Source organism: Chelmon rostratus, chromosome 1, assembly GCF_017976325.1.
Source record: "Chelmon rostratus isolate fCheRos1 chromosome 1, fCheRos1.pri, whole genome shotgun sequence".
Lineage (NCBI taxonomy): Eukaryota > Metazoa > Chordata > Actinopteri > Chaetodontiformes > Chaetodontidae > Chelmon > Chelmon rostratus.
In genome coordinates this window covers 1,766,404-1,790,121 of record NC_055658.1, presented here as the reverse complement: position 1 = coordinate 1,790,121, position 23,718 = coordinate 1,766,404, and the positions used below count along the sequence as shown (strand labels likewise).

The following is a 23,718-nucleotide window of genomic DNA, read 5'->3' as shown; positions in this document are numbered from 1 at the left end:
GTTTAAACCTATTCAATCTAACCTGAGTAGACTGCAGGGGGGGCAAAGTAAAACAGGTTCCCAGAATATTTTGAGTCATAATGAAAATGACAGTAATATTGTCATCATCATCTGATAGCGTGACGGCTGGCTGGAACCCAACTTCAGAGCAGGAACAGGCTGGTGACAAGCTGGCTCAGGAGCTGAAGCTGGCAGGTGCCTAGCAGGCTGGTCGCTAGCTGACTCAGGAGCAGGTTTTGGCGTTAAGGGGTTTAGCAGGCCATTATTTGAGGGCTGGGATTGCATCTTGAAGCTACCAAGCACAGAAGACCTGACAACTGCAAGAGGGACTGAGCATGGACTAAATACACTAGAGGCTAACCAAATGAACACAGGTGACACAGAAAACAGGTGAGGCAACAGACAAAGACACAAAGTAAAACAAACTCTGACATGATGAGAGTAACTTTCAATATAAAACAGGAAACAGAGAAGCAATACCCCCAACCCCTTGTAGTATTTGGGTCATGCAACACTATGGGGACAGCAACGTGTTAAAATAGTTATTTTTGAAAGAAAGTCATCAATATAACATTTAATTCTAATCTTTTGTGTCCATAATTAGTAATTACAGTAACAATTCTGCATATGGTGGAAGGTGGCTTGGATGGATGGCAAACACAGCACTTTCACCCAGGAGACAGCTGCTAACCAAGTAGTTTTAACATCTAAACCTAAGCAATATGTTTCACGAAGTCATACCTGCCTGTCGCTGCTCATTTCCAGTAGGACAGACAGTATGTCTTTGACTTACATAAAATTTGCTTGGCTGCATGTGATGAGGATTTGCTGAGGCTATGTGAGCGTGTGTATAGTGTCTGAGATGTGTGTGCAGGAAGTATTTGAACAGCATGTTTGCAAAGAGCTTTGTGTGTGTATGCCAAGTGTTTTAGGTGTGTGTGACCCCTGAGAGCTGATGGACCTCGGGGAGGCTATCAGAGCTGACCAGGCCCAGAGTGGCAGGCAATAATCACATGCTTATCATCAGCAGCGGAAAGAGAGGAAACAGAGCCGGACAGATTCACACAGTCTGGACAAGCTGGGTGTGGGGCGTGTGAGTGTGTGTGTTAGTGTGTGTGTGTGTGTGTGTGTGTGTGTATGTAGGGCTATGTGCTGCAAATAAATGTCATTAATCATGAATAAAGAGTGCAGAAACCAAGAAACAGAGTGAAATAGCAAGAATTTTAAGTTGAGACTCTTTTTTTAAATCAGATCAATGTATTAAAACATGTTCCTGTCATGGTGTGACATGGTCAAAAGAGACACAGACCTCGTCACCCTGTTATCACGCTTCTCAAGGATGCCTTCAGCCATGGACTAAAAATATGAAGATTGGTTACCACATAGTCTTGACACCTTTGTTTGCAATTTGGAAGCATGAACACTGAATAGTTTGTTTGTTTGTTTTTTCACTTTTAATGACTACAAGCACCCAGCGTTATCAGGTCAACCTACAGTAATGGGCCTTCTCCTCAAACCAGATGAGGGAAGAGTGACATCGCTGGCTGAGCACTCAGTTAATGGGCTGACACCTCTGTTGCCGCTGCAGCAGGAGCCCAGTACAGAGAGGCGTTTGGCTTGGGCAGTAGCAACAGTTGAAAACCCCAGGATTAGCTCATTCTTGTCTTTGAGATCCCATGTCAGCCATCTGATGTTATCTTGTAACCGTGAGTACACTGGCAGGCAGTGTCCTCAAAGAGCCATGATGAAGTTTAGAGACCAGAGACCAGCTAGCAATAGCAATAGCAACAATAGCTAAAAACAACATCATTAAACTCCATCTTTGGTTGTTGTTTTGACTGAGGCAAGGCAAGGCAGCTTTATTCTTAGAGCGCATTTCACTACAAAGACACAAAATGTGCTTTGCAGTAAACAATAGAAAAGAAAACTTATACTGTGTGTATATATATATACAAACACACACACATATTCACACTGTTCATAGGCCTAAGAAAACAGGAAGGTGTGGAGCTTAGCTTTAAATAAGCATTCTAGAGGACAGGTTCACAGTACCTGTACTTGTCACTTGTACCTTGTAACTGTGAGTGTGTGTACTCACGTGGGGTCCTCTGTAGCAGTTTGGTGTTCCTCCAGTTCATGGGCTTGTTTTAACCAGGGTACCTTGGCCTCCACTGGCAGAGATTCTGACAAGGAGACAGAAAATTAGTTTACGTACCAGTCATCCCGGTCTGACACCAGTGACAGGGCCCAGATTCATAAAGCAGATGAACTCTGCTGAATCCGAAAATATAAGACACAAAAAGCCAGACTTTAAGAATGAATGCTTTTGTTCCTGGAAATAGCCTGGTCCTAAATAGCTAGCTGTTAGCAGTGACTAGGTATCAAAAGCTAGGTATGAAAAGTTTATTTTACTTTAAGGATTCATTCTTTCTTTTGAGTCATTGTGCTTCAGTTTAACACTATGATTATGTATGTATGTGTTTTTTCTTTCTTTCTTTCTTTATCACAATGATGCATACTTTTTTCTAGTCATTTTTTGCTCATTTATTTAACCAAGGTTACCAGTATTTCTGGAGATCACTGTATGAAGTATGAATTCTGGTCAAGTCTGATGAGTGTAAAATGTTTGACTTGTGTTTCATCCCCATGAGGAAGGCAAGTCCCCACAATGTGACTGTATAAACAGATTTATGTCCCCAAGCATAAGTAAAACATTGCCTCACACACACACACACACACACACACACAAACACAGACTTACCATATTTAACAGACTTGAACACACAAGCACACAGAAATTTTTTTTACTGGAAAAAAGCAAAAGCCATACACCATACACTTTACACATGCAATAGTTGGACTGATGAGAGTGTATGAGTATAATGAAACAGTAATGTGAAAGAGTGTAAGATTACTTTCATCAATAGCTTGAGTGCGTACTCATGCCTTGTGTTCACCTGCTGTGCTAATTATATAAGAAATAATATAATAAAATATATAAAAAATAACAACACTGGACATTCGTGAGCTTTAAGTGCTTGTCCATTACGATGTTCCTGACAACACACAGATAGCTCTCTGTCAGTTTTTAGTATCGTACCTCTGGGCTTGTGGCAGGCAATAGGGACCAGACAGTCTTCTTTAACATGAGGTTTGAGTGACGTTTCACAGCCTCCGATGTGCTGCCCACGATGGTCGATGCACAGGACCACCCGGTAGCGCAGGCCACGGCCACACGTCACTGTGCACTGTAGTGGGATGGCAACACACACATTACCTCACATATTTTTAATCTTACAAGAGGCATCAATCAAGTCAAGTGATTTGGGCAGCAACTACAGAACAAATTATTTTCACTTATTCAACCACTGAATCCATTGGTTCATTTGAATAGCTGTTAGAGCGTTGAAGTAAAATTATTGAGAAAATGTTAACAAATGTAAGGAAGGGATGTAAAAATAAACACAAACATATTAGCATAGTAAAGTTGTGTTTTTTCTGCTATCCCCCCGAATGAATAATTTCATGACCCCTCATAGTAATCTTCTGGACCCCTTTGGGGTCCTGACCCCCGTGTTGGGAATCACTGGATTAAGTGATTAATCTATAAATCTAAAAATTGCCAGCAAATAGTATAAATGCTTGTCACAGTTTCACAGAGCCTAATGTTAATTGTTCTAATTGCTTGGCCAAAGCCAACTTTGAATCACACCTTTCCAGAGTATTAATGGAGTTAAGTTGTCTGGTGTAAACAGACGCTTTCTGACCTGAGACCACTCCATGGCCACCCACTCGGGGCAGGCAAACGTGTTGCAAATCTGTCGAGTAATAGGTCGAGGGGAGTGGGTGCACTTCCACTCCTCCACCTGGGAGAACTGTCCGTGGGTGTCCTCCTCCACACACAGCACGCTGCGGTCCTGCCAGCCGCCGCCTTCACCACAGGATACAGAGCACTGGGTCCAGGGGCCCTGCTCCCAGCTGCACACACACACAAAAGAGGCCAACCTCATTAAATGCTTTCTCGGGTGATTGAATGATGCATCTGACACTTTTCATCAAGCAAAGCACCACATAGATACAGTTATCCCTGGATACCATATGATCATTTGATGTAAACTGATTTATATGTTAAGATATCATTGGCAGGTGGGGGCATGTTATTTTCATCTTCATTACTAAGCATTGGAATGTCCCCTCCACAGGCACCATTTTTATGGAGATCTGCTGTAAATCACCCAGTCCAGAGTTTCTCTGGAATTTTTCCACTGTCTCGTCATCTTTACACTTAAGCTTTAGGATGAGCTGTCAATGACACACCCAGGCCCCTGTGATACTCGCTTATAGATAAGGAGGACGAGGACAATTTTCTTTTAAGATTTTGTCACATCATGATGTGGTTAGATAATAGTGGTGATTAACAGCACTTTGACTGCAAGTGGGACATCAGGCGGTCCTCCTGCTCGTGCTGTAGGATAAAAAACAATTGATACACCTAAGTAAAATGACACAATAAACAACTAAACCACTCATTTGCAATATAACAACCTGTTAACACACAATAACAATGTTACATTTACCCACAAAAATGATGTCAAAGAAACAGGTGCCAGACTTTCTGTGTTGGAACCATTCCAATTCTCTGCAGAAACAGTCTATTCCTTTCTACTGTTTACCTTTATAAACACACTAACCCTAGCACAAAAAGGAAGGAAATTTGTGTTTGGTAGATTATATCTTTGTTGTAAGAATGCTTCTTGGCAATGAATCTTATACCGTTAAGATAAGATAAAAAAAGATAAGATGAAATAACATAAGATAAATTAACAAACAGGACCCTCAGTAGTGTGTGGAAGAACCATACACAGCCACAACAGCTGGCATCTCCCCCTCATGCTGGTCACCAGCCTGGTCACACACTGCTGTGGGATGGCATCCCATTCTTCAACCAGCATTTGTCGCAAGTCAGCCAACATAGTTTCGTTGGTCACTCTGGCATGAACAGCACGACCAAGCTGATCCCACAAGTGTTCAATGGAGTTGAGGTCAGGGCTGCTGGCAGGCCATTCCATCCTCTCCACTCCCAAATTCTGGAAGTAGACTCTGATAAACCCCGTTCTGTGGGGGCGATGGAGGATAGAGTTCGGTCCCAGATTGTGGAGCTATGGGATTGCAACTGGCTGCAGAATCTCATGTTGATATCTCTCTGATGACAAGCCTCGTTTTTCCAGTGAGGGAGATGGCGCCTCACACCATCACACTGCCTCCACCAAAAGATGTCGCTCTATCACTGCAGCAATCAGTGTAGCATTCTCAACATTGGCAGAGGAGATTTTTCATGGGCGCAACCCACATTCTTCGCTCTGCTGCTCATCCCACAAATACATGTTCCAAACAAACGTGGCACCACTTAAAAGGAAAATAAACAGGCGTTCCAACTGTATACGATTTATTGCCAAGAAGAATTGTTACAACACAGAAATAATCTACCAAACACAAATTTTCTTACTTTTTGTGCTATGTTTAGTTTTGTCAGAAGCAATTTAGTTGCAGATGCTTTCTACCATTGCTTTCCATTATTTGCCACTATGAAGTCAGCAACCGTGTTCATGACTTTGGTTCATTAATTAGCTTTAGCCAAAAAATGTATGTACCAAACTGTTGTATGATTTTCTGGGTGCTGCCCTGTCTCCTGCAAAATACACTTATATCCTACTAATTTTGGCGAATATGTTTAGGAGGTTGTTGTTTCAGCTGTGTTGAACAGGGATGGGCTTTATGACTGCTTTGATGCTCAGATGTTTGAATAGGTGCAGTGGTAGGTTCAGTCTAATCCAATGTTTCTTCCAGCCTGGTAATTCAAATGTGTCAGACTCTTGTACTGCACAGAGGTCGTAGTGAAGTGGGGTAGATGATGGGTGTACAAAGTTCAGGACTTTAAACTTGGAGACCAGGTTTCTCCCTGTGTCACACATGTGGTTTCGTGTAATAATCAATGGCTGATAACTGAGGTCATCTCCTCAGTATTTTTCTGTGAATATAGGAATTTATTTATTCAACCAATTAAAAATGCATCTCTTTATAGTAAATTTGACTACTTTTTGGCCACTAACTACTTCATTTATTTTATTCCTGGAAGAATGGGGTGTGCTGCAAAACATATCCAGCTCTTAATGTTGAGCAATAAAAATTTACAGTCAACTTAACTGTACAGCATACTGATTCAATAGATACTCACTCCAATAGTGAGTGTTTTCCTTTGTGTTGTCTTTGTTCATGTCCAGACCACGTTCATGTAAGTGTTTTCTAGTCTTGTCTTTATCTACGTTTCCTCGCCATGCCATGTTTCATGTAAGTGTTTGCCCAGTGTCAGTTAGTGATGTCTGCGTTAACCTCCATTTTCTGAGAACCTTGGTCTTTGAAAATTTGCCCTATGCCACATTTTATGTAAGTGTGTCCTTTTGTTATCTTTGTTCATGTCCTTGTCACATTTCCTGTGAGAGTTTTTCTTGGTGTTGTCTTTGTTCTTTTCTTTGCTGAGTTCTTGTAAATGTTTGTCCAGCATCTTTAGTATTGTCTATGTTCCCTAGCCTTGTCACAGTCCATGTCAGTGTTTTTAACCCCTTGACTTATTTAGAATTATATTTAAAAAAATTCTTTGTGTTTTTGCTTTCAAATTGATCCTAAATTAAGAGGAGTTTGTTGTTTTTTTCTGTAGCACATACAATAGATATAAATTTAGGTATGATGCAAATTAGCGACAACAGGCGTTAATGCTTGCATTTAAGCATTAAGCCTGTTGTCGCTAATTTGCATAAAAATCCTTTTTTTCAAAATGTATAAATGTGCATCATAAAAGCCACAAAATTGGCTTACAACCATTACACTGTAACAGCAACACAACGGATGTAGTTTTCACTTTGACCAGTCCGACGATAAACCAGTGCTTGCAAAAGCTTCCTAGGTGTGTGTTGAATATGCACAAACCGGCATTAGAGGAATGCATCCGCGATTCGGCTGCAATGTGAATTAAAGCCGTATGATGCGAATTTGCGACAATTGTGTTAAGCCATCCATAGCCCATGTAAGTGTGTCTTTTTCGTCAGCCATGCCACAGTCCATGTTAGTGTTTTTCTAGTTTCATCTTTGTCAATTCCATGCCACATTCCATGTAAATGTTGGTTCAGTTTTCCCTATATTCTTAGTCTACCCTTGAGTGTTTTTTTTATATATATATATAGTTCCTGGAGTTTAGGATTCTGTTACCCTAGTTAAATAAATTTGTTAAAATTTAAAAAGACCGCCCCCCCCTCGTGGCCCAGTTTTTGAAAAGTGCCCTCCTGGACTCCAAAATGCGTGGTACAGTGCCCCCTGGGAGCCAAAACATGCTCTAAAGTGCCCTCTTGGACTCCAAAACGCGTGCTAAAGTGCCCCCTTGGAGCCAAAACGCGCACTAAAGTGCCCTCTGGGACTCCAAAACGTGTGCTAAAGTGCCCTCTTGGGAGCCAAAACATGCGCTAAAGTGCCCCCTGGGAGCCAAAAAACGCTCTAAAGTGCCCTCTTGGACTCCAAAACGTGTGCTAAAGTGCCCTCTTGGGGGCCAAAACACGCGCTAAAGTGCCCCCTGGGAGCCAAAAAACGCTCTAAAGTGCCCTCTTGGACGCCAAAATGCATGCTAAAGTGCCCCCTGGGAGCAAAACACGTGCTAAAGTGTCCCGTGGGAGCCAAAACACGCGCTAAAGTGCCCTCCTGGGAGCCGAAACGTGTGTTAACGTGCCCTCTTGGATGCCAAAACGCGCTCTAAAGTGCTCCCTGGGAGCCAAAACACGCGTGCTAAAGTGCCCTCTTCAGTGGCGAGGATGCGCTATATGTGCCCTTTTTTTCCTTTTCGCCCCTGCCCTTCAAAAAGTCTGTGCACGCCACTGGCCTCAGCCTTGACTCTAAGTCCTTGGTTTGTCTTTGTTCTTGTCTTTGCTGCTTTCTTGCAAATGTTTGTCCAGAGTCTCAGTATGGTCTATGTTCCCTAGCCTTGCCACCATCCATGTTAGTTTGTTTCTAGTCGTTGTCTTTAGCCATGTAAATGTTTCTAGTATTGTCTTTGTCTTAAGCCATGCCACAGTCCATGCTAGTGTTTTTCTAGTGTCGTCTTTGCCCAGTCCATGCCACGTTCTCTTGTGTCTGCATTTGGGTTCAGCCTTTGTCCCCTTGAAACCCCAGTCCTGACACAAATGTCTTGCAGAAATTATGTCTGATTATTTCTCCCTCTGGAGTGTGAGCCAGTCACCAACAATCACACCCATTGGGACCACTGAGCCAGGAGCTGAGCTCACAGAGCTGAAAACCATGGTCGGTCTTACAGGGTTCGGCTATACTCATAGAAGCTCGAGTTACAATACATAACTAATTCTAGTTCTAAGTTAGTTCTAAACTCTTTTTTGTATGGCCTCACCCTCTAAGATGTAGTACTTTGACACCAAGATCCACACACACACACACACACACACACACACACACACACATATATATATATATAAAAGGGAACACTAAAATAACACGTCCTAGATCTGAATGAATGAAATATTCTTATTCAATACTCTTTACATAGTTGGTGGATGGAGACATGATGTCCCAGATGTGCTCAGTTGGATTCAGGTCTGGGGAATGGGCGGGCCAGTCCATAGCATCAATGCCTTCATCTTGCAGCAACTGCTGACACACTCCAGCCACATGAGGTCTAGCATTGTCTTGCATTAGGAGGAACCCAGGGCCAACCACACCAGCATATGGTCTCACAAGGGGTCTGAGGATCTCATCTCGGTACCTAATGGCACTCAGGCTACCTCTGGCAAGCACATGGAGAGCTGTGCCCCCCCCCCCGATGATGTTGTTGCAGGCAGCAGAACGTTTTCCACGGAGTCTCCAGACTCTGTCACGCCTGTCTCATGTGCTCAGTGTGAACTTACTTTCATCTGTGAAGAGCACAGGGCACCAGTGGCGAATTTGCCAATCTTGGTGTTCTCTGGCAAATGCCAAACGTCCTGCACGGTGTGGGCTGTAAGCACAACCCCCAACCACCCTCATGGAGTCTGTTTCTGACCGTTTGAGCAGACACATGCACATTTGTGGCCTGCTGGAGGTCATTTTGCAGGGCTCTGGCAGTGCTCCTCCTGTTCCTCCTTGCACAAAGGCGGAGGTAGCGGTCCTGCTGCTGGACTGTTGCCCTCCTACGGCCTCCTCCACGTCTCCTGATGTACTGGTCTGTCTCCTGGTAGTGCCTGCATTCTATGGACACTGCACTGACAGACACAGCAAACCTTCTTGCCACAGCTCGCATTGATGTGCCATCCTGGATGAGCTGCACTACCTGAGCCACTTGTGTGGGTTGTAGACTCCGTCTCATGCTACCACTACAGTGAAAGCACCGCCAGCATTCAAAAGTGACCAAAACATCAGCCAGAAAGCATAGGAACTACGAGGTGGTCTGTGGTCACCACCTGCAGAACCACTGCTTTATTGGAAGTGTCTTGCTAATTGCCTCTAATTTCTACCTGTTGTCTATTCCATTTGCACAACAGCATGTGAAACTGATTGTCAATCAGTGTTGCTTCCTAAGTGGACAGTTTGATTTCACAGAAGTGTGATTGATTAGAGTTACATTGTGTTGTATAAGTGTTCCCTTTATTTTTTTTAACCGTGTATACACACACACACACGTATGTACATACATATATATATATATATATATATATGTGTGTGTGTGTGTACGTATGTATATATAAATATATAAACAAGACTTGTATTATTCAAAACTGCAGAAAGCAGCAGCAAGGTCATTTTTTTTCACAACCCAGACTACATTGAATTTTTTATTATGTCCTTCTTTATGATTTATTATTTAAAAACAAACAGATCTCTACTGTTTATAAAGGTACTGTCTTTGCATCAGGGCTTTATTTTTCTCCATGAAATTCAGCAACATAACATAATGAGATTAAAAACAGAATACACAAGAATCCTTATTAATGATTGTCTCACAACAGTCACCACCTTTATCTTATTTTGCAACATTAGAGGAAACAGAAGCACAGTGAAATGAGACCTGCAATAATTAATTTTTAGCTAATTTTCAGAAACAAGCTGTAAAAGCAAAGCTTGTTACTTGATATGGCAAATTTGTTTGCAGAAAGCTGGACATCCTATTTATGCATTCAGCAGATACAGAGCAATATCAGTAGTTGGAGTGATGTTTGTGCCCAGCTGATGAGTTTATGTTTAATATTTATTCTTCTTTCAGCTTTGCTTTGGTCGCCACCAACTTCTGATCCAATTGAGAAAGTAACTGGCTCTTTAGCTGCTAAATGCCTCCCTATGTCCAATAGCTACCTGCCAACTGCTTCTGTCTGCTTTTTAATTCTGGGCATTTGGTGTACAGCGGGTTTGTCAAAGCTTTTTCACTGAAAACAACGGCCCAGTGGTGCTAGAAGGAAGGTTTACAAGAGCCATTAGAGTGAACCAAAACAGCTGGTTGTGGATGGAGCTGAAAAATGTTGAAAAATTCTGTATAGCTGAGGGGAAGTGAAGAGTCAGTGATAATTCTCTTTGGGTTCATCAGTACGATCAAAACCTTTCACATAAAAGTGGCCTTGGCCATTGACTTTATTATTTGCATTTTTAATTATCAATGGAATATTGCTTACTTGGTTATGTTGTTGCTATAGTGATATGGAGTTTATTTCTCAGAAAATTGGAGGAAACTCTTGTTCACTTCTACATCTGGTTACTTTAGGGTGCATCAATGGATGTGTTCCAACCACTAATCATATCAGATTTCTGAACGTTCCTGCCCACTCACTTGAGTCACGTCTCACCCAGCACCCTGTACAAACTGGAAATATGTGAAATAGAAAGAACAAAGAATTACTGATTCTCGTAACTTATAAATGATTGTTTGATTGAAAGGGTTACTCACCGAGGCAGAGGTTGGAAGTGATCATATGGCATCACCTCTTTGAATCCATCACTGGAGGAGACAAAATATCACAAAACTGTAAATGTATGAGACTTTGATATCCAGATAGTGGCTCTAGAGGTTGTAAGAAACTTGGGAAAGCGTATGCGTGTAAGTCCAAACAGAATGCTTATTAACAGCAGCTTGGCCTTCAAGGTTATAACAAAGTGGTAAAAAATGTCAATAGGAACCGCTTTACGCTGCCAATTTAGCATTTCGGCTCATTGGCCTATTGATCAAATCTCCCATCCATCCAGCCCTCATAAAAGAAGCACTAAATTATGTTAAAACGATAATCAGCTATTTTATTTATCTTTTCTTGCAGGTTGTATTGATTTGGCTTAGACTGAAAATCTGAGCTTTACCTGCTCAAATCCTAAGTATTGTCCCTCCAGGAATGCCAAACAAATCCTGCTGCGGTAACAGGGCTGAAGTTAGTTTGAGCCTGATTCCAACTGGTTGTGCATATTTTTATGAGCAGCAGAAAGCTCTCAGTCCTTGTGGATTTTTTTTCACTTGAAAGTGTGTTTGATAACTGCTGATACTGTAGCTCAGCTGGACTGGAAGCCAGTCTAAGAATGGTTCAGCATTTTGGGCTCAATATAATGTCTGTACTGGAGTCAGGACATTGTCTGACCAAAAGATGGGAAGCCGAGGTAAACAGCTGGCTTTGTCCAATGTAAAAAAAAAAAAAAAAGAAAGAAAAAGAAAAAAACACCAAAAATTACCAACAGCTCTCGAGCTCACTAATTAATATAATGTACCTTGTTTGTTTAATTTATTGGTCCTCCATCTTTGTACAGAACACATGTGAGAGTGTCTTTTCACCTCTGTCTCTAAAAGAAATGAATAAACCAGTTGATAAAAATACCTCCCAAAATGTTGAACAATTCATTGTACAGCATGAATTGTAATGTGAAATGTTTGTTAGCAGTGCAAGTCTCTGACAATCAACAGCCCCTGTTAAATCTCTTTGCATTTTTGTAGCCCATTACTTGGGCAACTACAGTCATGCTATGGTTAATCTTATACACATGCTTATATGCTTTGTTATTTACTGTATGTGCTGCTTCCTAAAAACCCTCCTGTCGTAATATATCTTTAAATGTTCACATGCTAACACTTTTTAACCCATCTAACTTAGAGCTAATATGATACTATGTATCTTGACATTTTTTTCTGCCTGTGCAATTTAATCTAAGTATTTGTTACCCAAGCTAAGGAGCAATTGTAAGATCCCGCCAGGAATCACAGTTAAAACTTTGACTTTTTGGCCAACTTTGGCACAGTTCTGGTATTTTTTATTAATGAGCACTGTCGCTGTCAAGTAACTAGAATGACAGGGAGCACTTAGTGGAATACAGCGCCTCACCAAAGCCTATAATAGCCGCAATAAGCAATTACATCTGACACAATTACATATCAACACTGTAAAGAGTGGTTGACATGGAAAACATCATGGTAAGGCCATAGCTTGGCCTAATGGTGGCATGAGGGGAACGTTCACGGTATCAACAAATCTGTAGATTTCTTATAGAATTTGTGTTTAAAGGGGTGAGAAGATGTGCTCATACTCTATGAATCACTGAAGGATGCACTGACTGATCTTAGACCTGGAGAAAAAGTCTCCACTAAATCTATCCCACCTCTTCTTCAGGGCATGGTGCAATAGGCTCCAGCATCCCAACAGCCTAATTTAAAGAATGGATGAATGAGTTAAGAGGTAATAGTATAACAATGTTCCTAAAATGTTGGTTTTTGTGACATCAATAATGCAAAATGCAACTTGGCATGATGCCTACCTCTCTGGGCAGGGGTCCATGTTGCACTCCTTGAGTTTTGGTGTGGGCTTGGTGTTTTCAGGAAAGCTGTTACAATGATGCTCAGAGAGGGTCTGGTTGGATCGAATGTCTGTGCACTCTGCAGAGTTCAGCTGATAGCCTGGGGGAGGAATGCAAACACAGGCTGTTTAACTGTACATTACTGGGAAAAGTTGCAGATATCAACAGGTGAAGCTGAATATATAACATTTGCAGATCAATAAAATCTAGAACAATGTTAAATCAGTATTCACACATAAAGACAACCGTTTACACTACTGTCAACTGACTGTCACCTCACCTCCTCCACAGGTAACCGAGCAGGGGAAGAAGTCAGTTTCTCTCCACTGGTACCTGATTGGCTGGTAGAAGAGAAATTGGACAACTGTGTCCTTGGAGTCTTCATACTTCATCTGTTCAACATGTATGGTGAATAAATAGTAGAGAAGAACAGCATTATGTTAAGTAGTGTAGGGTAGTGGACATTGGAGTACACAACAGGGGAGGAAAGCAGAGCAAAGTAAAGTAAAGAGTCCTACTTCGGAGAATCAAGGAGAGGATTCATCTTAGTGGGACTATCCACTGAATTTGCAAAGTCAATTTATGAGTATTACTGTATTACACTACTACCACTACCACTCAGCTTGTGAGAACAATTGTATAATGTGATTCTACAGGAGCTTTTGTCAAGTCTGAGAAAATGAAGTGATATCATGTAAGTAATCTCTAGTTATAACATGTTTATAATAAAAAATGTAAAAGATACAAACTGAGGCACTGGTGTTTGAAGAATGTGGACGAGCTCTTTGGACCATTCTTTCTAAATCAGTCTCCCCCAGGGTTTTTAAATTGCAATACCATATCATGGCATACTTTTAGAAAGTAACTGTTCAACCCTAAAATATAAGCACTTTGTCTCATAAAAGTGATATGAGAAGATGTCTGTGAGCTGAAAAATGTCTGTGCAGAGATAAAGGCAGAATGTGGTTAGCCTAACGTAACGAGACTGGAACCAGGGGCAAACATGCTGGTCTGTCCACAGTGAAAAAAAAAGAGAAAATAATACCAATAGGGCATCTTGGCTGGTGTAATCCCATCAGAGGATGATCTCTACTTGTACCAAATGTCGTAGAGTGGACAGGAATGATCAAAACTGGGATTCAGTGATCTGTGACTTAAAAAGAATGTGGGCTGGGGGTGTGAAGTGCTGGGAACTATAATTTCAAATACTCAATCCAATCTGCTATGTTAAATTTATAGGCATGATGATCTATCACTCAGAAGTTGTTGATTGGTGTGACACAAATCACCAATTTTAAACTCACAGTCAGGTGGTTATATATAACCAGCCAATTCCACATGCATCCAGGTGTCCACATTAATAGCACTTTAACCTAGAGTATCCATATTGACTGGGTATGGTTTTGACTACTCCAAAAAATGCATTTCTGTGTCTGTACAAAACAAACAAACAAACAAACAATATTTTTCTGTTTTTCAGGCTATTTTAGAGAGTGTCATTAAGTATGGAACAACTGCATGTTTTGGGAATCTTCGTGTATCATCAAAATTGAAGTTATCACATTTGGATTAGATTGTGATTAAAATCATTGATCAGAAAGGTCATCATAACCTTCTGTATTTCTTTGATCAGTGCATACTTAAACAGGTAAATCCTCTGTGATCCATCCCATAAAACACAGTAATATATTGTGAACTGCATTCTAGAGGTGATGTTTGAATCAATGGCAGAGAAGCCCTGCAAATACAGAATGCTTCTACATTTGAAGAGGAGACGCACTAAACATCAAATTGTAAAGCCTGCTCTGGACTTTCTTTTTTGAGGATTACCCATCTGAATCCACTTTATGAGCAAATCATACGGTAAGTTGAAATGCATTTTGCCTGCTGAGGTTTAGTGTTACTTTTGTCATCTTTAATTTAATAATCCCCATTAAAGTCCGCTTGCGGACCATCAGAACATTTCACATTAGTGACAGTTTATTTGTCTTCCCGTTTATTGACACAAACGCTACATTCACGTTTATATTCATACCATACACCGTTAGAAAGCTTAGATTCTCATGAATCGATTGCTGCAAGCCATTTCACAACAGGAGACGCAATAAACACCAACAAAGTTATCGCAAAATTAACTCACATCTCACAGAGATCAACAGATCAATAATGCTCTGTCAAAAACATCAACAAACATCTGCAAACATCAACAAAGGTACAGAGGACAGGACCAACTGCAGTAAAGATTTTAAGTCCATAATAGGATAGTAATCCACAGAAAGATGTTTTCTCCTTTCAGAATGGCAGGCTATATGCTCGTCTTTTGCTTGTCTTCTGTGTTTTCCCAGTTACAGATTCTCTAAATGTCTGCAGAAGGGAACTATTTTGCATCCAACTACCTTTCAAAAGAGACCAAAACCATGCATATACTCCAAATGGTTCAAGAACAGTTGTCACTGTTACTTTGTAAATGTCTTTCAGAGGCGTTTTAGGATTATTTTTACTGGAATGGTACACTGTCTGATCAATAACTAAGATAAGTCATGCAGTCCTTTTAGCCCTGTCAGGCTCAAATACCCCCAAAGTTTGCAGGTTGTGTGAGTTCATGGCCTGATTGCCGGACCCATGAACACATTTACTTGTTACTTTACTTATTTACTTATTATTGTGCTTATAGGTTTGGGATTTGCCCTCTCCTTTCTGTGCAGCCACTTGAATGGCTAACACTAGTTGTAGCTAACGGTAAATAAATAACGTTAATAACTTTAGTATTTTAAAATGTGGGTTTAAACAGTATTGAGAGTGACTACCAACATTTTTTTCCAACAAGCAAACTTGGTGAAACTCTATTAGCAGTTCCAGCTTGTTTCTTGTTACACTTAAATTAGTGTTAACCATAGGTGTAATTGTAATTCAAGCCTCTTTTCATGTTCACAGTGAATGTCCACATCAATTATCGAGTTACGATATGACACATGATATTTTTTTTTAGCTATCAAAATGTTGCCATGCTAGCTCTGTGCCATTGAATGTGTCACTGTATCGGGTTATGTAAGGCACATCAGAATTCAAAGGAACATTACATGCCTTGCCTGACTGCAAAAGGACATTCAAAAAAGTAAAGTAGGCTAACTTGTGGTTTGGCCAAGACTATGTGTTGTAACTGAGCAACTTGTGAGTGAATGTGACACTTTTTTCTCTCATCTGAAAATACACCAACAGATCCAGAGGTCCAGATTGTCCTCTCCCAGGGTGAGGACGCTCACAGAGAACACAGATGGACTCATCCTTACTGCAGACTTCAGTTTTTCTTCTTTCTTCATTGCATTTAATTGTTACCGTCTTAAAAGTGATCTTATGAAACTAATAATCTCACGCTAATACTATTGTCTGTCCCCTCCAATTACCTGACACACAGGCTGATGCCAAAAAGTCTGTCACAGTCAGTCCCCCATGCCTCAACTCTTCTGAAGAACCTCATAGACTTTGAGTGGAATTTCATTTATGTCACTGGGAGCATTCTACCTGGCAATTCACATCAATGCAGCTACATCCCTTTTTTTTTTTTTTTTTTTGCCATTTTTCATCTTAAATTATGTAAGTGTAATCATATTCATGTTCTCCTGCCCACTAAAGATGCTGCATTCCACTTTAAAGGTGTAGAACACAACATGTTCACTTGTCCGAGGGCAGGAGTGCTCCTGTAGGTTTATGTTTTGCCTTTTAAGGTTAGTGCATATAGACCCTAGATCAGCTCTTTGATCTTTATGTTTGAATGGTTTACCAAAGTTAATTTAAAAAAGCTTTCTTTGAAACACTGAGTTTGACTAAAGCTGTTGAGTCAGAATTCATGCAGTGTAATTCATCTTGATTGGTTACTGCATATATTTACTTCATGTATGACACTTCCTGGTTTCCTCATGCAATGAAATAACACACAATATCTGTTCAATTTGTGTATTTCAATGTTTGAAGGAAGGACATATTTTACAAACGTATTGTATTATAGTGATTTGTCTGGGGGAAGGAACTCTAATTTTATCTAAAGGACCACTCAAGTCTGACTGATAAAAAAAAAGTGTTTTTCATACTGCCACATGTGTCTCCATGATGACACGCAAACACAGATTCACAAGGTGAAAATAATTCTGCTGTCGGAACTGGTAAAAATCACTGTTGGTAAAAAATGTTACCTAGTTTGCCTAGACTTAGTCAAAGCAGAAATGTCAAAGTAGACACAGGTCTAACAGCTACGGGGCCTTAATTTAACTAAAGAACTTCTTGTAAAACTGTATCCCAAGGTCTTCATCATCAGCAGATGGAGTTTGATTGGGACAGTGACATGTAGCTGAAAACTTCAGGAAAAGCTCTTAAGTTTAATTTGCCACACTACAATTTTCAAAGTCAAGACTGTTCCTTCAAGCATACCCAGTGTAGTGAGACCGACCCAATGTCTGTCAAAATGCAGCGGCACAACTGTAAATATGTTCAAATGAAGCTGATTATTTGGCAAAACTTAAATCTTTCAGTACGTCACTAGGCTTTTCAATAAGTAAGTTACTCTTTCTCCCGTCAAAGGGCAGGGAAACAGCTGCGAGAGTGAAGTGTGTGCTTTCTAACAGCACATCCTTTTCTTTTGATGATGTAACATTCATCACAAACTTGCAGTACTACCGAATGTGTCCTCTATCCACGGAGCTCTCAAAAACAGAATGTAATGTCATATTAATCACCAATGAAATGTTGGTGACCTTTGCTAAACCCCTCCTCTGCACAGCAACTGTCCACTCATTGCTTAGTAACTGTAACTAGGCACCAGCAGGCCTTTCAAGCTTCAAGCTTTCTCTACATGTTGATGCAATATGCATGAGGCTGTATGAAGAGAAATTCTCAGTATATCAAGAGTTTGGAGTGTGGCATCTTGTGGTCATCTAATAGCTTAAAGTGTAAGAGCAAATGTGCTGCCCGGACCCAGTCTGCAGTGCCGATTCGCTGGTCCATACGTGGTGGAACGTAAAGTGACACCGATTATGTCATTAAAACTACCGACCATAAAAGAAAAACTGTCAAATGTCATGTCGACATGCTGAAGCGTTATTTCTCCAGAAATAATTCCCCTATGCCACCTTCTGATGTTCCTGTGATGGTCATGTGTGAAGCTCCTCCATCCTATAATGTTTGTGACGATGGCTTAAAAGAAAAAAGTGGTTTAATGCCAGTTGCTCGTCTGCGAAACTCGGAGGTGCTGAGTGATTTAGAGTCTTTTCTGTCATATTTGTCTGAGTCTGCCAGAGCTGACATCATTCAGCTAATTAATGACAATTTACTTCTTTTCTCTGATCATCCCCATCAGACTTCTGTGTTGTTTCATGACATCGATGTACAGGGTCACTCACCTATTAAACAGCATGCCTACAGGGTTAATCCCACTAAAAGAGCCTTAATGCAACAAGAGGTGAGTTATCTTGTCGAGCATGGGTTAGCTGTCCCAAGCATCAGTGCCTGGAGCTCGCCCTGTGTATTGGTTCCAAAACCCGACAGCACTCCACGGTTCTGTAATGATTACCGCAAGGTAAATGCTGTCACAAAACCCGACTCCTACCCACTGCCGAGAATGGAGGACTGCATTGATCGGGTGGGTTCTGCCAAGTATGTGACGAAGCTAGATCTTTTAATAGGCTACTGGCAGGTTCCGTTAACTCCCTGTGCTTCTGAAATCTCAGCCTTTGTTACACCTGATGCTTTCCTCCAGTACACGGTAATGCCATTCGGACTCCGAAATGCTCCCGCTACTTTCCAGAGCCTTATGCATAAAGTGCTGGCTGGAGTGGCAAACCGTAAGGCATACCTGGATGACGTAGTTGCCTATTCATCTACATGGTCTGATCATTTGAAAACATTGTCTGTTATCTTTAGTCGTTTAGAGCTGGCGTCTCTCACTCTCAACCTCGCTTAATGTGAATTTGGAAAGGGAACTGTGACCTATCTGGGAAAACAGGTGGGTCAGGGCCATTTAGCCCGGTGGCAGTTAAGGTGCAGGCTGTAGTTGAGTTCCCCGTTCCTCAGTCAAAACGTGCGCTACGCCGTTTCCTTGGTATGTGTGGGTATTATAGAGGTTTCTGTAAGAACTTTTCAGAGGTTGTCGCTCCTCTCACTGCCCTTGTTAGTCTGTTGAGGAGTTTTGCGTGGACCCCCGCTTGTCAAGCTGCTTTTCAGTCAGCCAAGGCGCTACTGTGTAGCTCGCCCATTCTTGCTGCGCCCGACTTTACGCGCCCTTTCAAGATGGAAGTGGATGCTAGTTTGTGGGGTGCTGGTGCTGTTCTTCTGCAGGAAGATGAGCAGAAAATTGACCATCCCATCTGTTACTTTTCTAAAAAGTTCTACAAACACCGGGTAAACTATAGCACTATAGAAAAGGAAACCCTAGCCTTACTGCTCACCCTGCAGAACTTTGAAGTTTACTTGGGTTCTAACTTACAGCCTGTGCAGGTTTTTACAGATCATAATCCTCTGGTGTTTCTCTCCCGGATGAAAAATTCCAACCAAAGGCTTTGGTCTCTTCTTCTGCAAGATTTTAATTTGCAGATTAGGCATAAGAAGGGCACGGAAAATGTGTTGGCTGATGCGTTATCTCGGTCCTCTTTAAATTAAATACCACAGAGGAGTATTTAATTCTTGAGGAAGGGGGTGTTACCACTGTGGTTGTAAATAGTTCTACGTAGCTGTGTGTTTTCCCTGTTCGCTCTGTGTGCTTCCTTACTATGCAAATGTCTCTGCGCCATACCCCGAGTCAGATTGGCGGACATAGGAGGAACACCTTTCATAAAGCGGAGGAGGATGTCACCAGAGGGGGGCAGAGTGGGTCAGATGGGCGTAGCCATTCTTCGCTGAGTCAACGCACACACACCGATCAAACCAGCGTTTTCCTTTGTCTAAGTTCAACAGTGTATTGGGCAAATGGAGTGAGCCACGACTTTGTGTTCAACCAGTTTTTCTCCTGTTTTTGTTAGAAAGGGAGGTTAGAATTTGTCTTTTTATTTGGCTAGGAAGGTGGTAAACTCCCTAGAAGTATAGCATGGTTTTGCTTGTTTTTTTGTCTTTAGCGTAGGACTCACACCTAAATTAATTTACACATTATTTCGGATTTGTTTTGTTCATCTCTGTGTCCCAAAAAACACACAACACAAAAACACATAACTATTGTTTTAAATAAAACTATTAATTATATTGTGAAAACGCGCTTGGTGTGACTGTGTGAGACCGGTGAAGGATGGCAAATTCATGTTACGTTTAGGTACCCCTAGGCCGGGCGTAAAAAATTGATCAAACTTTGTCTTTTTCTGCTTGAACATAGGCTGCAGTACCATACTATGGGACAACCTGCTCTATAATAAAATACATAATAATACTATATATAATACAGCTGTAACAAGCTGCTGTAGACTGAGTGGATATTGGGAGTGCTCCAGTTCCATAAACTGGACAGATCCTTCTCATCTGCATATATGAGATACAACTGTGGCCAATCAAGCATGTGGATCTCACTACACTATTAAACCACATCAGTGAGAATACTGACTTGATGACAGGATACAAAATGGGGCCACTTATAGTTTTAGAGCAAAACTTGTCTGATAGCAAGAGGATCTTATTGTATTAGACTGTCTGTGTCACTCAACCCCCGCCTCAAGTCTGTGCTCACTAATTAACACATTGAATTTGTACTTACACAGAAATGTATTCATGACATTTTGTAGTTTCAGAGGCAGTTTCGAGGTATAAGACATATGGCTTGGTTTTAAAGTCTGCACAGAGCTCAACAGTACGGAAGCCGAGAACGGCCAGGTCCGTATACATTTTTTTTTTACCGTTTTCTTGTGATAACAAATTATTATTTCGCTATCTCGAGATAACAAAGACCGTTTTCCCGTGATAACGAATAAAATTATTTGGTTCTCGGCTTCCGTATAGCCTACACACAGAGCCTCCAACAGGACGGCGGTTAATTTGATGACAAGGGAACACAGAGCGAGGTGGATTTCTTGCCGAGTCAGCTGAGTCAGGAGAGAGGAGTGCTCACAGAGCTAACATTAGCGCAGACGCTGCTAACTTTATGTTAGCAATGGCAGCTGCAGTTAGCTCCCAGTTTAGTAAGGAAGCTGCTGCAGTCAGTCCACCAGGAATCTCTCGGCATTGTAATGGTCTCTGTCATCGTCGCTGAAGGCTGTGTGTTGCACCGGTCCGGAGTTATTCGTTGTAAATGTGCTGTTTGTTAGGATGTCTTACTGTTAGCTGCTAATTTGGCAAGATGCTTGCACAAGCATACTCAAAATACTATTAAAATTGTCTAAAAAACAGCTGTCACAAAACAAAACTTGGTTGACGTGAGTGAACACAGCATAGAACAGTGGGAACGTGAGTGGGAACAGTGCTCGTTAGGTCTGCTGACAGCAAGTTTTGCTTTGCTAGTTACTGTGATTTTAAACACAAGTTGTTGTTCACAATGTATCGTTCATCATAAACAATCGATGCTTTAATACAAAGGGGCATACTTCCTCTGATTATAGACACGTTTTAAGTTGATCACTGTAATGCATGGTGCCGCACAAACCATAATGTAAACACACTCATCACATCACTGCTAATAAACACGTTATCAAGCTACATCGTGCTAAATTAGCACTAGCCTTCATTAGGGTTTTGTCTGTGTAGAAACCCCGAAATCGGGAACCAGTCTATGCTGAGAACCAAATAATTTGATTCGTTATCACGGGAAAACGGTCTTTGTTATCTCGAGATAACGAAATAATTAATTTGTTGTCACGAGAAAACGGTAAAAAAAAAAATTATATGGACCTGGCCGTTCTCGGCTTCTGTACAACAGAAAGAAATGAAGGATATTTAATAAAATGTGGAATCATTTCTTTATAAAAGCCTCAGTAATTGCCAATACAGTAGTTTTTAGCAAACAATATGTGTTTGTAGACATGACTGTGTCTGCACAAGGTACTTATTGACAAGAGGAAACCATAGAATATCACCAGGCTTATCCTTTAAAAATGTAGAATGGTGTTAGAATATGATCACAATAGATCACAATAGTGAGGTCATTGCCAGACATCTGACTGTGTGCGGGCCCTGTTAAGATGAAGCACTTGTCTTTATTCAGTTTAGCAGGTCTTTCCAACAGAGATACACTGGCAACAACCTCACAATCTTAATAAAAATCCCCTTCATTGCAAAATGTTATGCAACTGACTTATTTAGAGAAAAGTTCTAAGACTATTTTGCCATATGTCCATGCCTGTCCCCTTTCTTTTGTTTCACCTTGATAATGTAATCAGCCTTGAGTGGACCATGTGTCCTGAGTGCCTGCCTGTCTGTCCCTCTTTGGAAGTCCAAGGATGTGTTTCCTATCATGTAGGAGCCTGTAGACACCAGACTGGTCTCCTCCTTCCACCCCTGAAGGGAGACAGCTTCTATAACTGAGGAGAAACAGATCAAGATGAATATTTATTAATGTAACCTTAAATATTAACGTAATATACACAAATATATTTTTTTTTATATTCATATTCACATACGCTTACCTTAACTTAATCAAGATGCAGAAAAACCCAAACACAACCTATGAAGTTAAATGTGTTGTATGTTTCCAAAAAAGAAAACTCTGAATCAAGGAAAAGATGTCAACAGGCAAAAAAGTAAGACGCGTCATGTAAAAAAGTATCATAATCCAAAGAAACAAAGTGGATACAGGCCACATCTTTTATACTTACACGAGTATTGCATTGGCAGCTGCAAATTTCACATTTGTTGTTAAGTACCCACATTTCAGGCTGACAGAGGGAAATCATTTGAACAAAGTATTGTAATCCTATGATCATCAGTGAGGGGTGTGATGAAGATGGACTAGTATATTGAGAGCTTCACCCTCAAGCTCAGTTCCCACTTCATTACGATAGTCAAGGTACAAAGCTGGCATCACTGCTGAAGCCACACCAGCTTGACTGTCAGTCTTGTGTACCATCATACCCTCACTCTCTAACCTGACTTCAACTCCTTCACCTGTGGAAGCAACATACTCTCAACCCGAGTGCATGAGCTACCATTTTCTATAGTATTAGAGCTGAAGAGCTAACTCTGATTCCAAACGTTTAACACTCAGCTGCAAACTGTCTCAGGCTGTGCTGGAGGACACAAGTCAGAGAAACAGTGCAGGCAGAACCTGCAAGAAAAAGTGTAATCCTAAATCCACCATATCTGATATTCTGTCCATAAAACCTACACATAAAAATCTGGGCTACAGATCATTCTGGTCTGGACCACCAAACATACTGATTGCGCTGAGTGGCAATTCACAGGCGGACAAAGATAACAGGACAAGTTAATGTATTACTTATGCCGGGATCAGACAACAGAATACTTTTGTCTTTGACGATCGGCACATGTCAGATCTAACGATCACAGCGTCATAAACTCTTGTCTTGGTTGGGTAACTGGCAAGACTACCCAACTTGTTGGGTTTTATTTATTGTGCTTGTATTTATCCTGTGTATTTGTGTTTTTATTGTGCTTGTATATATCCTGTGTTATTTGTGTTTTACCCGCTCTGTATAGTGTCCTTGAGTGTTCTGAAAGGCGCTTCCAAATAAAATGTATTATTATTATTATTACTACACGTATGACCCCGACCAAACATATGTCATATTTCACGATCACGTGCATCCTGCAGCCTTGTTATATCATGAAGAGAAGTCCTTCATAACCAAAACAGGCTGTGTAAAGAGGGCCCTGTGCTGCCCATGGTGAAAATGTGATTAGACGTCTGATAATATTTAGTTTCAGGGGAGTTCATGAGCTTGGGAGCCAGGT

The 23,718-nt window shown here is 41.0% G+C and overlaps 1 protein-coding gene across 1 annotated transcript in view; it reads right to left on the bottom strand.

Moving 5' to 3' along the window:
- The window catches only part of adamtsl3 (ADAMTS-like 3), a 240,538-nt gene that overhangs the window by 42,642 nt on the left and 174,178 nt on the right, over nucleotides 1-23,718 (bottom strand). Inside the window, exons 11-17 of the mRNA XM_041939250.1 lie at nucleotides 22,171-22,328; nucleotides 13,127-13,238; nucleotides 12,808-12,946; nucleotides 10,967-11,017; nucleotides 3,768-3,978; nucleotides 3,101-3,248; nucleotides 2,099-2,183 (exon numbers count right to left, since the gene is read on the bottom strand). Of these exons, the coding sequence (XP_041795184.1) occupies nucleotides 2,099-2,183; nucleotides 3,101-3,248; nucleotides 3,768-3,978; nucleotides 10,967-11,017; nucleotides 12,808-12,946; nucleotides 13,127-13,238; nucleotides 22,171-22,328 (904 nt within the window). The remainder of the gene's footprint in view (nucleotides 1-2,098; nucleotides 2,184-3,100; nucleotides 3,249-3,767; nucleotides 3,979-10,966; nucleotides 11,018-12,807; nucleotides 12,947-13,126; nucleotides 13,239-22,170; nucleotides 22,329-23,718) is intronic.